This window comes from Paralichthys olivaceus, chromosome 2 (assembly GCF_024713975.1).
Source record: "Paralichthys olivaceus isolate ysfri-2021 chromosome 2, ASM2471397v2, whole genome shotgun sequence".
NCBI lineage: Eukaryota > Metazoa > Chordata > Actinopteri > Pleuronectiformes > Paralichthyidae > Paralichthys > Paralichthys olivaceus.
Window position 1 is genome coordinate 23,438,704 of NC_091094.1, and position 12,880 is coordinate 23,451,583.

Here is a 12,880-nt window from a genome sequence, read left to right on the forward strand (position 1 = left end):
TCCATGTGGAGAAATAAAGAGTGTGATGTGATAGAAGGAAGGGGGGGGGGGGTGACAGCAGCCTGGATGGTCGCTGATGGTTGAGACAATGGCGTTTTTTAGCTCGGGTGCCAACGTGTGATGTCGGGGGGGGGGGATGTGACGCCACACGGCCTCAGTTTGCAGGACGTTAGACTCGAGAGCGTCCACCTCTGACCTGCCCGCTGTGCTTGCTCATTTAACAAAAACGTATATATATATATATATATATATATTATATATATATATATATATATATATATATATATAAAAATGTGTCTTTTACCTGGATGAAGAGTCAGATGATGAGGAGAACACGTGAATGAGCGACATGAAATATCTCAAACAACAAAGAAAAGGAAACCAAAAAAAAAGCATTTAACAATATTCTTTACATCTTGGCACTGCATATTTTTCTTCTGTTTCCTATTAATTTCATATAAAATATCATTAGATTGATACACCCTTATATTATTACTGACCACTTAAAACATTACCCACCCACCCAACATCTCTGTGACCCTGGGATTAGTCATGCAACATACCACCGTCTCGTAGAGGAAATATACCTGTGTGCCCTTTTTTTCTCAGAGCAGTAACCTTTCACATAGAGCCACAGAAGGCAGTGGTTGGACCATCAAAAGGAAGTATCAAAAACAGCTTTAACACAAAGGGGGGAAAAATTCTGTACAAAATGCTTCTGTCAATGATAACAGAGAAAAGTCTGTTTTTTATATTACAGTTTAAAATCCAAAATGGGGGATAATCTCCCCCCCGGCCTGCCCCTGCCCAGCTCACCCACATGTCTGCAAGGATGAAGATTTTTTTTTTTTAATTTTCTTTCTTTTTTTTTTTTAAAGCAAGGATTACTAAGTAAAATACATTTGCAGCACAGTTTGCTATTCCAATACATACAGCAGTTTTTTTTCTCATAGCTTTTTCATAGTTAATACAAAGCAGTGGCGATAAAGCAAACATCATAACACAAATGTATTTCTTGATCTTAAACAAAAGAAAAGAGGGAGAGAGAGAAAAAGAGAGGAAAGGACAGGAGAGGAGAAGACAAAGGCTACAGTGACATGTATGTACAACCTAATATTGGAACGCCCTTAAAACAACCCATCAGAGGACAGACAGGATGAATGTGCCACACACAGCTGGCTGATATTTCCACCAACAAAAGGCCTGAGGTTTGAATTGGTTTGGCAAAAAAAGGATGAAACCTTTTAAGCTAAACAAGCTCTAATTTCATTTTTTTTTTCTTTTACTCTTTTTTTTCTTTCTACAGTATCAGACTACACATGCAAGACATACAACTAAGTGCAACTGAGTGAAATGTTTGTTTATTTCTATTTATTTTTCTCTCTCTCGTTTAATTGAATCATTCCCTATAGGTTTGAAATGAGGTATGCGTACTAACGGCTTTTTCTCATGCTGTTATCTTTAGTAATGTCAGGCTACACATGCTGAGAATGTTCTAATCTACCAGCGCTGGTCTTCCTCTCTGAATATCAAACAAACCAGCCTGCGTGATGACTGGGGGGGGGTTGTGGATGAGCTCGGCCCCCGTTCTCACGATCCGAGCCTGGCTGTGACTGACCCATCCCACAGCTGCCTGGATATTAAATACATCTTCTGGAAACCACAGATTGCCCCTTTTTTCCTTTTTAGTTAATGAGCGGTGAACAGAAAAGAAAAAAAAAGATAACAATAACTGCCATAAAGTACCTTGTACCCAGCTTATTAGTTGACAGGAGTGTTTTTTAATATAAAAAGTAATAAGTTGACAGAAACTAAACACAATCATAAAGTCTTCCCTCATAAAGACACTAAAACCCCTAAAAAGTGGCATACAATCATTTCAAAGGATACAAACATGGAAAGAAATAAAAAGAAGAGAAACAACAAATCATCGTGTGGTCCAGTTGAAGTATAGAATCCATTTCACATTGTTCTCTGCAAAGCTTTTCCCATTTACCAGAATTTTTTTTAACGTTATCTACAGTTCATACCCTTTATGTTGCGCACAAATCTGTTCCTGACCAAAAAGCTCCCTTTTTCCACTCACTGGCCCAAAGACAATAAAAGTTTCCCTAATTTGGTCATCATCATGTAGTCAGACTGTCAGCGCCTCCCGTTCAGATTTGGTCACTGCCAAACATTAGCGCAGCTTGTCCTGTCCGGGACGCCCCCCCCTTTGGTTCTATTTTGTCCTTTTTTAATAAAAGTGAATGAGTTTGAGGAGCTTGGCCCTCGATTCAGTCTGCCACCGGCTCGACCACAGCCGCTGAGGTCGGCCAGTGGGAGAGAATGGAGGGGACATATTTGGCCTATCTGCTATTGCATGGAACACACAACATTGACTTTGTAGTTTATCTTTGGTAGTCACAGAACAAGATATTCAAACACATGAACAAAAAAAAAAGCCAAATAAAACATATTAATAATAATACTAATAATAAATAAAAAAAATTAAAAGTGGTTGCTTGCAGTCTTGAAATTCATGGTCTCTTTAAAATTTGACTCTCTATCAAAACTGGAATTTTTGCTGCTGCATCATAAAACCACCAGTTCAACGTGGACTAGAACTCATTGGCTTTTTTTTTGGGTGACACTGAACGTCGAGGTATCCACATTCTCTAACACGGCGTGTACTGTACGTCCGGGCCCTGTCACGGTGGCTGTCAAATGCTGGAATGTGCAACGTTTTCGGTCTTATTGCGAGTCTCTGGGACTTTGTTCCCTTGAAGAAGAAAGAGAGAGGAGCATTTTGTCGCGTGTGCAATTACATTAACAATCACTAGAACTTAAAAATGATCAGACCAAAGCGCGTGATACAAAATAAAACTACGTGGGAATTTATCTTCAAGCTCTGGATGAAATTACAGAGTGGAAAAAGCCAGACACAGTTTGATTAACAATGACAGTTGTGTTCTGAAATCACAATTAATTGGTCGAAATTTTTATCTCGCAGGTGCACACCTGACATTTTCATTTTGCATATAAAAAAAAAAAGACCCTGGAGCTTGTAAGTGATCAGAAATTGTGTTGCAGCTAAGCATGCTCTGTGGCGAGGGCTGTTTTAAAGTATAATTTCATAAGGATAAACCATAACCTGCATGATTTCTCTGTCATTCATTCGCATCTTAAATTAAGCTTCATTGATGCGTGGAGAGAGCCTTCATTATGAGTAGTGCATCGCCAATGGACTTCATGAGGAGGAGGAAGAGAGGGTGAGGGGTGGGCTACATGTCAGAGCGGTGACTTTTTTTTTTTCATTTCCATGATGATTTTTGGAATAAATGACAGAAAAATACTGCTCGGTATCAGACATTCTGCTTCATGTGTGTGTGTTTAAAAAAGAACAAGGTGAAAAAGAAATCATAAACATTCATCATCAAGTGCGGACCACACAGAATCTCCACAGCATGGGCATGAGGTCTGATCAGTTTACAGAAACAAGAACAAAAAAAATAAAGATGCAACATCAATAACAGCATTGAATGATGGGAAAAAAAAAACACATTACGTTGATATTTTATAACCTCTCACCCCCAACACAAAAATACACCCAAATAGAAACAACATCCCTCCCACCCCAGATGGAATCAAACCAATGAGAAGTGTTGAAGGCAGTGACAATGAACAGAAGTCCGCTCTCCCTCACACACATCTACGCACTCACGCACACTGTGTAAATTAAACGTCAGTCATTGTCTGTCTCTCTCTCCTCAGTTTGTGGTTAGATGTGTGTGTCTGACCGAGGGAGAGAAGGAGAGAGATGGGGGGTAGGTGGGGGCGAGACGCAACCCCTCTCGCAGTCCGCGGAGCACAGCGTGTCCTGGCTGCACGGCAAGGGTCTCCCAGAGTCGGTGCGCGAACGCGTCACCTCCCCCGTACCAAACAAGTCCATCCGACACATGGGTAGAAATGAAGGTTTTCTTTTTTTAAGCTTTACTTAAATCAAAAGTAGAAAGGAATCAGAAAAAAGACGCCTCATGTGGGCTGTATTCTGTGTTTTTGCTATGTATTGTAATGGCACTAAAAAGTCGACTTGGAGACATTTGAGAGCTGTCATCAGTGGCTGAGACTGCAGTTCAGTGTTTGTTATCTGCGGAGCGCTTCTGTCTCCCAGATGACCCAGACTGCCTCGGCCTCTGAGGCTGGGGAGGGGAGGGGGCTGCGCAAAGCCTTACAGCATGTCATCGTGGCCCTGGTCGTCATCATAATCTCTGTGGTGATCGAAATCCGGACTGTGATTGGCGGTCGTTACCAGGGAGAGGGGCCCTTCGTGGTCTTCGGGGTCCAGTGGTTCCTCTTTAATGCTGATGTGATGCCTGGCGGAGGAGAAGAAAATAGACATGTAGCTCCAGTTCAACTTAACTTTGTTACATACCCATTTTTTATAACACACGCCGGCACAAAGTGATTCAGACCTGGGCTGATTCTGTTTATAAAGAAGGAAACAGGGGAACAAAAACAAATGTCTGGCTACGATGAGACTGTGAGTGGGGGCCTCGGCGGTGCAGATGATAATTTCAGCTTTCTTTTGAGGTATTCCAATCCTGGCAAAGCTGCAGGCTTTTTATTTTCATGGCAACCGACAACAGGGTATTCACTTAGAATTGATAAATGAGGAAGATTAACAACGTGAGACGAGGAGAGAAGAGAATGGACTCTGCAGAGCGAGTGGGCTGCCGTTGTCAGCCTCCTGGTGGCTGTGGATCAGTGGCGCGCTGTGTGTTCCCCTTCCTGCTCGTTAACATGCACAACCTGCGAGGCGGGTCTCCAGAGGACGACCCCGAGCCGGCTTCTATCATTAATCAACTTCAAGCAAACACAGCGACCAGACACCGCCATACATGCTTTAAACTCTAGAATTAATGCGAATTTTCAAGCAAGTGTCAATAAGGGAAGAAAAGCGCTGGCAGGAGAGGCGCGCGAGGAGAGCGGCGACGGCGCACTCTGCACAACACTGTGATAAGAAACAGAGCCCTTATGAGAATAATAACGCTGTCACTTGTAAACAAGGCAAAAACATGAGCCCCCCTCCCCTCCCAGCTTACTGCCTGGGCAAAAGAGCCACTAAAGAGATGAGATCTGCCAAATTTCTCATTACAGAAACAGAGCAGGAATAAAGCATACGGGGAGAGGAGCCCTGACTGTGTTGGAGAGGAGAGGGAAAAAAAAACATTACGAGCAGCTGCAGGGGACTCGCCGCTCTAACCTGCGGTGCCAGGCTGCCGTATCAGAGGTAGAGTGGTGTCAGGATGAGGCACTGGGCTCATTTACTACAACAACAAGGGCAAACTGGCACGTTCTTCATCACCAAAGCCCACATTTGATTTATTCACGCCGGGACGTCTCATGTAATTTGCAACTGTTGTGATGGAGAAGCTTGTATGCTAATGAGCTGACATATTGTGGCGTAAATTATAAAAAATGGGGGAAAGGTAAAGTCAGCTTTTCTATCATTTTCACATCAAAGTAACTCCACAAGTGCTGTAGCCTCAGGTCTCACTCTGTGGCTGCAGGGCAGACATGAAATTGTTATTATTATGCTATTGAACTGCATGCTGATTCTACACTTTGCTCATAATTAGCCTTCTCTGGATACCTGACTCTCTGGTTTGGGACTCTGGATTTTTCTTCGCAGCGTTAAAAAGCTGCGTCCTGTCGACCAGCAGCGCAAAGGCACATGTGGACAACACATGTTCCTCAGTTAACACAGTGGTGTTGAACTCGTACGAGCCAAAGCACCACAGAAGAAGAAGAGGGATGTGTGAGGAGACTTCCAGAGACGGTGCTACTGTATGTAACACTCAACGCTCAATCCGAGGGCGTGAAACAGCGGGTATGTTTTGTTAATAAGAGAATAAAGTTCTTTAAAAAAGCAAAAGAAAACAGTTTGAACTCATTTTGTACTTGCGTAAAGCTTATAGACATAATTATGGAGGAAGAGTTGGTGAGCTCTATCAGCCTAAAGATAGAAGCAGAGGGGCAGAGGGAAAGCAGGCTGCCTTTAGGCCAGCACACCCATCCTGTCTCTGCCTTTCCTGTTCCACAGCCACGCTCAGAGCTATGTTCACAGTGATTAGGGATGGCACTTTTCCTCCATTTGGCCAGGAGCTCATTACTGCACCTTTTTCTGTTTTCAGGCAGAATTTCCCCCAAGCTCAGACGTTTTTCAGGAGGCCATCCCCGAGTCTACACATCGGTGGTCTGCCCCCACATCTGGAAACGATGCAGCGTGTGCTGTATTATTTTAGGCTTCAAACAACTTAGCAGACACTCCTATACAACAAGTGAACGGGGAGCTGCGGTTTCCAGGCCGACCGCAACTTTCCGACATGAGAATCTTGGATGATGTCCTCCAGACTAATTATGCTTTTGTGTTGCTTTTCTTTCAGCGGCTCAGAGGCGTTTCTGAATGTGTTGCGGCTCATGTTGCACCGCGTCGGAGCCAACAGCTCCGTCGCTCTGCGTTCTGGCATTTTATAAATATTTTAACAAATTGGAATGTTGATTATGGCGAGACTGAGACAGACAGCAGGACACATAAAGGAGAGTTCATAAACTCGCTGTTAGAATAACAGAGGGGCTCCTGACTGGTGATGGAAGCTTCGAAGAGGTGGAGTTTCCTTTTCTGCACGGAGGCCAGCCACAGTTCTGGCCATGACCCCACACACCACTCCAATATCATCCCTCGTCAATTTATTTATTGTGCTCTCCGGCATTGTTTCTCTTTCATCTGATGCCATGTATTAGGTAATTTTAGTGCCTTTTGGGTGGGCACTGAAAAGATTTTCTGTCAACTTCTATTTAGAGTGTTATGTCTCAGTGAAGTTGAAACTCGTTCTCTTTTATTCTCTTTTCTGTGTTGGTGATAGAGAGAGTGTGTACCACTCACATAGCTGGCAGGGGCGAGCGTCCTGGGCTGCTGTCACTGCCGTTGCTGTTTCCATGGTCCATCGCTCCATTCATCTCCTCGCGGATGGCATTGGCCAAGGAGTTGAGGGTAGGACTTCCAATGGAAGCAGTAGTGTATAGAGGTATGTTGTTTTCTGCCATTGAAGCCTGAAAAGCAAAGCCCGAAGCATTAAATGTGAAAAGGAAGAGAGCTGTCAGCACTTCCTCAGTCGCCCATCACTCTTCTCAAACCAGTACATTCACTCAAAACAAAGACTAAGACACTGGGCACATAAGACAAGAGATTTACATTTACTTTTTTTTTTTAGGTTCTGACTGATGATGAATTCACATTAGATTTTTACCTGGAAGGCAGCAGAGAGGGTCGGACCATAGCCCAGGCTGGTCTGAATGTTCTTCACTAAGGCTGGACTTCTGCAAAGAGATGCAATCAAATTACAGCCACAGACTTGTGTCTTACCCAGCATGCATTGCTCAGCTACAGTATCTTATTACATAAGACGAAATCAATGCACTTTGTATAAGAACTAACAACATTTACTGTTGTAAATAGTAAAGCCATAGTTGTGAGGTGTTCAGTAACTTGACGACATCACACAACTATCACCATTTTACATTGCATGGGAAGAAGTACATCTTATGAAAGCATGATGGATGGCAAGCTGAACACAAAAAGCATAATGACAACACAGTGGATGGGGGTGGGCATGCGGGTGGGGGGCCTCTGGAGTTTGGAGGCGGAAGTGCTTACTGTACGAGCAGCTCATCAAAGTTCTCATCAGCGGTGTATTTCCGAGGGCGGCCTCGCTGTATGTGCCGGCCGTGCTTAAACTCCTCATCATCAACGGTCCAAAAGGACCCAAACTCATCCTCTACTCTCACAAAGCACTTATGCAGGGATAGGTTGGTGCGAATGGCACCCTGGGAAAGCAAACCAGCAGCAGGGAAGGGGGGAGCCAGGGGAGCCGGATGCAGATGCAGTGATCGACAGGACAGACAGAGGACGCACACACACGGACAAACAGACAGACGACACGGGGAGGAGGGGAGAGCGTGAGGATCAAAATGAAAATAAGCCATTGTGGGTTATGAGCCATCACCAAAAGGCTTCTGAAAAGCATGAAGGGGAGTCACCCAAAGCAAGCAGGGACATTGGACGTTACGGCAAACAGACAATGAGATGGAGCAGCAGCAGCCTCTTCCCATCAGTCAGTGGTGAGACAGATGAGACTGAACCTACCCACTGATCTTTTGAGGCCGTCTCTTTTGGAACTCTATTTCGTCGACTGTCCACACAGCCCCTTTTACGTTTTCTACTCGCACAAAACACTTGTGAAGACTAAGATTATGCCGGACTGCATTCTTCAGTTGGTGTGAAGAAAGAAAGAGAAAAAAGGTTGCTATCAGAACAGTATTCATGCCTGCATGGGATAAAAAAAATTCTAAAATTTCAAACACAGCCACTGGAAGAAACCTGAATTTAAAACAAATAAAACAGAATGCTATTGGCAGTAAATGATCCTTGCGTTTCAAATGACTTTAACAACACATAAATATTTCTTGGTCTCCATGGCAATATATTTACTGACATTTATTATTCACAAAGCTGCCTTTTCTGATCACTCAGTAAAAATTGACAGAGTAAGATGCTGAAACTTAACATTCAATTCTCAATATTTAACCCAAAAACGTTCTGGTTGAGTTGGCATTTCCCTTCATTATGTGAGAAACTTTTACATTTTAAAAATTCAATTCAGCATTGAGATCCAAATCCAATTTGGCAAAGTAGAAAGTAGGCCTACATATATCATCCCCTTATGTATGTTTGTATTAGTTTTGTTATACTGTAAGTGTGTGTGTGTGTGTGTGTGTGTGTGTGTGTGTGTGTGTGTGTGTGTGTGTGCGTGTGTTTGTGGTCTGATAGAAAACAGAGTGTTCTCATGTGAAGTGTCAGGGACTCAGCCAGGAGTCACTGGCAGAGCACTGCAATGTTTAACTAATGCCACCCACCACCAGAACATCCCCACGTTTCACAGGCAGTTTGTTTTTTCTTTCATTTTCTTCTCTCTTTCTTTTTTTTGTGCAAGAATGTACATATTGCTCTCCTTGGTGTTTCAATGTGCTCCATATGTTTGTTTAAAGGGCGGTTCATTTGGACAGGATAACAGGGGATTGTTATGTATTTGTTTCTGAAGGTATTACAGCAGGCTATTATTTAATTCTCTCTAACATCGACACAATGTCTCCTTCTCTGGGTTAGGTTTGAAAAAGAAAAGGGAAAAGCAAGGATTACCTTCCACGTTGCTGCGTTGCGTCTAAAATATGCAAACATTCGTGTGAACCAGTTGTAGATTTCGTTTAGTGTTAGCTGCTTTTCTGGAGACTCGAGAATTGCCTGGATGAGGAACAGTGACAGAAACAAACATTTACAATTTTGCTCCCATCACAAAATGATCAATAATTCAGGAGAAGCGTGCAGGTTTGTTTGTTCTCTTGAGGAAAAACACAGACAACAGCAGAGAAAACTGTCTCCTCTGTCTCTCTGTTTCTAAGAGTCTTCTGAACTTTTAAGTCCAAACGGCAGATTTAAATATATTTTTCTTTTTGTGAGTGTAAATGAAGGGCAAGCAGAAAACATTTCTGGGCAGATTACAAGGCAGCAATTATGGCCCGCTCAGATTAATTCCTGAGATGCCAGATTACTGTGGCCGAGCGATAATTGACTGGCCATCTTAAAACAGGTTCATCCCTACTGTTGTGTGAAATGAATTTGGTGATAATCACTGACACTGAAACGCTTAATCGAATGCAATTGTCGTATCTGGGTGTTTTTTTGAATCCCGCATGTATTCTTTCACTCATTTGAAGATGGTTAATCATCTCCTCTCTTTAAATTGTGTTCAAAGTGTAAGAAGAAGCGACGAGAGAAATAAGTTAAACAGAAGCAATTTGTGACCTTCAGCTGCTGTATTTCTGCAGGCTGCAGGATGTTAAATGTTCTTACCTTATAAATTATACAGATTAAAAACTCAAGCTAAGTTCTTACCTGTCTTATTAGCGAGGCGTACGTGAACGGCGGTCTAACTTCTGCGTTCATGTAAAACTCTTTGTTCTGAATGATATCTGTGTAAAAGGAACAAACACAAACTGTGTCAACAGAAACGTCCAATGAGAAGCTGATAAACACAGATTATAGCAACAGTTCATGACTGTGTGTGTGTGTGTACACTTGCAGCATTTGTGGTTATAGGATTATGAAGCAGGACTGATGAGTGTGCTGTTCCGTGTGTGTATTTGTACATGTGACTAGGTGTGTACATCCCACAGTACCTGGAGAGATGGGCATGTTGTACTTTTCTGAGTAGCGCCGTCGCATGGGGCCCATGCTGTGGAGGCTGTTGGCTGTGATGACAGAGTGGGTCTGGGACAGGGGTGTGAGGGGTGTTGTGGGTGTGGTCGGGGTCTGGGGCAGGCTCAGAGGGGGGGAGGCCTCAGGGGCCGACTTGGACAACGTGATGCTGGACACAAGGTTGAGCTGAGGAGAGGAAGTGAGACCAAACAAACAGAGGAACACAGACAGACAGCAGCTCAGTTAGTCCTCTAATTACTCCCATGTCTCAGACAGCTCATTGACTATGCACATCTCCTCTCTAATTGCAGGCAGGACCTGAGATGATCCATGAATGTTTGCTCAGTGTTTGGAAAACAACCCGGGAGCCCCACTTTCACTCTCCACCTCCTCCATTCTCCACACTCAGCTCTCTCCTCCCTCCCTCTCCCTTGCTGCCACGTCAGGCCCGCTCCCAGCTTTCCGTTTCGCCGCCTTTGTTTAATCTTTTGTCCCGTTTGGACAACACCCCTTCCACCCCGTCCTCCCACTGTGGCTCTGCAGCACGTTAACCAGTGAGGGCTGAGTGGCAAAGGGAAGACGGGGAGACCCAAACCGCACTGAAAAATGACAGTGATATTCTCACCTACCCCTGAGCAGCCCTGGTAATAAGGCAGCCAGAAGAAGACGCCAATCTGGGCTAATTACAAGCTGAAATTTTATAATGAGGAGTCTAATTAGTAGCTGTTTACAGAGGTGATCTGATGATTAACTACTGTATCTGATTGACCTCCATCGTCAGGGCCACAGCGGCCATGGTAAAGATGGCCTCGTAGTATTTCCATGGACAGCCCTATGTAGAGAACATTTGGTTTTACCACGAAGGCCTGCGTGTGAGGATGGGATGGGCGGACTGAGGAGAAGGAGGGATTTAAGTAATAATGGCTACAAGGTAAACTAATTATGGCAAGTGCTCCAAAGGTACAGCATGGCTTCCAGCAGCTGTGGCGGCTCGGAGCCAAGTGCCAAGCCTCTGTACTGAAGCAGCAGTCAAGTGGAAAATTCTCGCCTGACCCCCTGCTCCAGCTATTAATTGGCAGGAAAACTAATGACACATATACATATTCCCGCAAAATTGTTCTAATTGCTAATTTGCCGAAGGAAGGCAGTTTTCAAATTAAACAAGAACACTGAAAAGGGGAGAGAGGGAGGACAGTGTAACTCTCACTCATCTTTGACATCAAGTGTTGATTACGAGGGATCAGATGTCTAATTTCTGCTGATGATGGTGGGGAGGTGATGGTCGTTTTTTAACATCTGACTCTACATAAAAAATGCAGAACCCATTCATTACTAATCACATTATTAACACTAATCACCAACAGGTCTTACAGAGATATCAGCAACATAGGACCGAAAATCCCTAGAATTGACATGGCACTGTCATTACTATATTTTTCTTTCAGTTAATTTTAAACGTCTATTTTTATTTAATAAAAATAGACGTTTCCCTCATAATGATCGTGACATTTGTGTTTTCTGACTCTCCCTTTTTAAACAGACGTGTGTTCAAGTCCTCACAATGTCTGTTTATGTTTTGGAGGATGAACTCTGCCTTTTTGGCACCGTCTGCCCAAATAATTTGGATTATTGCTGGGATGCACAAACGCAAACTACATCCTCACCAACAGCAGCCGAAGACGTGTTATTCTAAATCACGAGCAAAATAAATCACACTTTGGTTTTGCGTGTTTCTGACACAATGCTATCAATAGAATGGGGCTGCGGTGTTGACTTCTCTTCCTGTGGATTAGCAGGCTTTGTTTCATGTTTCATCCATATTCCCTGGCCATAAACACAGAGAGGCTTCAACAATAGGCCAGACAGGCTGGTAATAGCCTTGCCTTTGTCTGCCTCACCATTTGGGCTCACTCCAGTGCCTAGACAAAATGAGACTTCAGACTGAAATTAATTAAATGGTAATTGGTGATCTAATTATACTGGCTTTGACTCGGCAAGCTGCTAAAGAAAATAAACAAAAAGTCCCTCCTTAATTATGTATGGCGTAAAAGGTCAGATTTCTGACAAGAATGCTTAGTGACACCGAGCGCAGACACCCACCCACACACACACAGGCAAATACAAACAGCCACACACACACAGACACGCACTGCTAATGTGGCACCTTTTGTTTTGATCTCCACCCACTGCCCCCATCCACCTCAGAAGAATAAAATGAATCCTATTCATTTGACGCTGGGCATGCACAGTATCAGTTTGTTTGTCTTTAATTATAACTAAATGTAAACCAGCAAATTCGTTTGAGCTCCTTTGCTTTGACAGCTGGCTACTTATACATGCCTTTATTATATGCAACAGCAGAGAAGCAGAGCTAGCAATTACTGCAGGAACACAGTTGTTTCTTCTCCTTCCTGTCAGAGCAGAGAGCACTTTCTTTCTGCAGCGACTCAGAAGAGGGTTTTTTTGGTGGCCACCTCCAGTGCTACAATCTCACTGAAGCCGTTTTGGGGCTGTTGGCTTGACCTGTACAAGTCCACCACTCACCCAGCTGAAGCCAGACATATTTATCATTTCATAGCAGCT

General features: G+C 43.5%; 1 protein-coding gene across 17 annotated transcripts in view; it reads right to left on the bottom strand.

Annotated features, from left to right (window-relative positions):
• Positions 1 to 1,761: 1,761 nt before the first annotated feature.
• Positions 1,762 to 12,880, bottom strand: part of foxp1b (forkhead box P1b) — a 153,691-nt gene continuing 142,572 nt past the window's right edge. For 16 of the 17 annotated variants that reach the window (XM_020086817.2, XM_069512654.1, XM_069512694.1 and 13 more), the window contains 7 exons: positions 10,279 to 10,483; positions 9,995 to 10,071; positions 9,242 to 9,343; positions 8,189 to 8,310; positions 7,293 to 7,362; positions 6,929 to 7,095; positions 1,762 to 4,355 (listed from right to left, as the gene is read on the bottom strand). In XM_020086817.2, the coding sequence (XP_019942376.1) occupies positions 4,211 to 4,355; positions 6,929 to 7,095; positions 7,293 to 7,362; positions 8,189 to 8,310; positions 9,242 to 9,343; positions 9,995 to 10,071; positions 10,279 to 10,483 (888 nt within the window). In that variant the 3' untranslated portion in view covers positions 1,762 to 4,210. Of the gene's footprint in view, positions 4,356 to 6,928; positions 7,096 to 7,292; positions 7,363 to 7,699; positions 7,870 to 8,188; positions 8,311 to 9,241; positions 9,344 to 9,994; positions 10,072 to 10,278; positions 10,484 to 12,880 lie in introns of all 17 variants that reach the window. The other variant, XM_020086819.2, reaches the window with a different exon arrangement.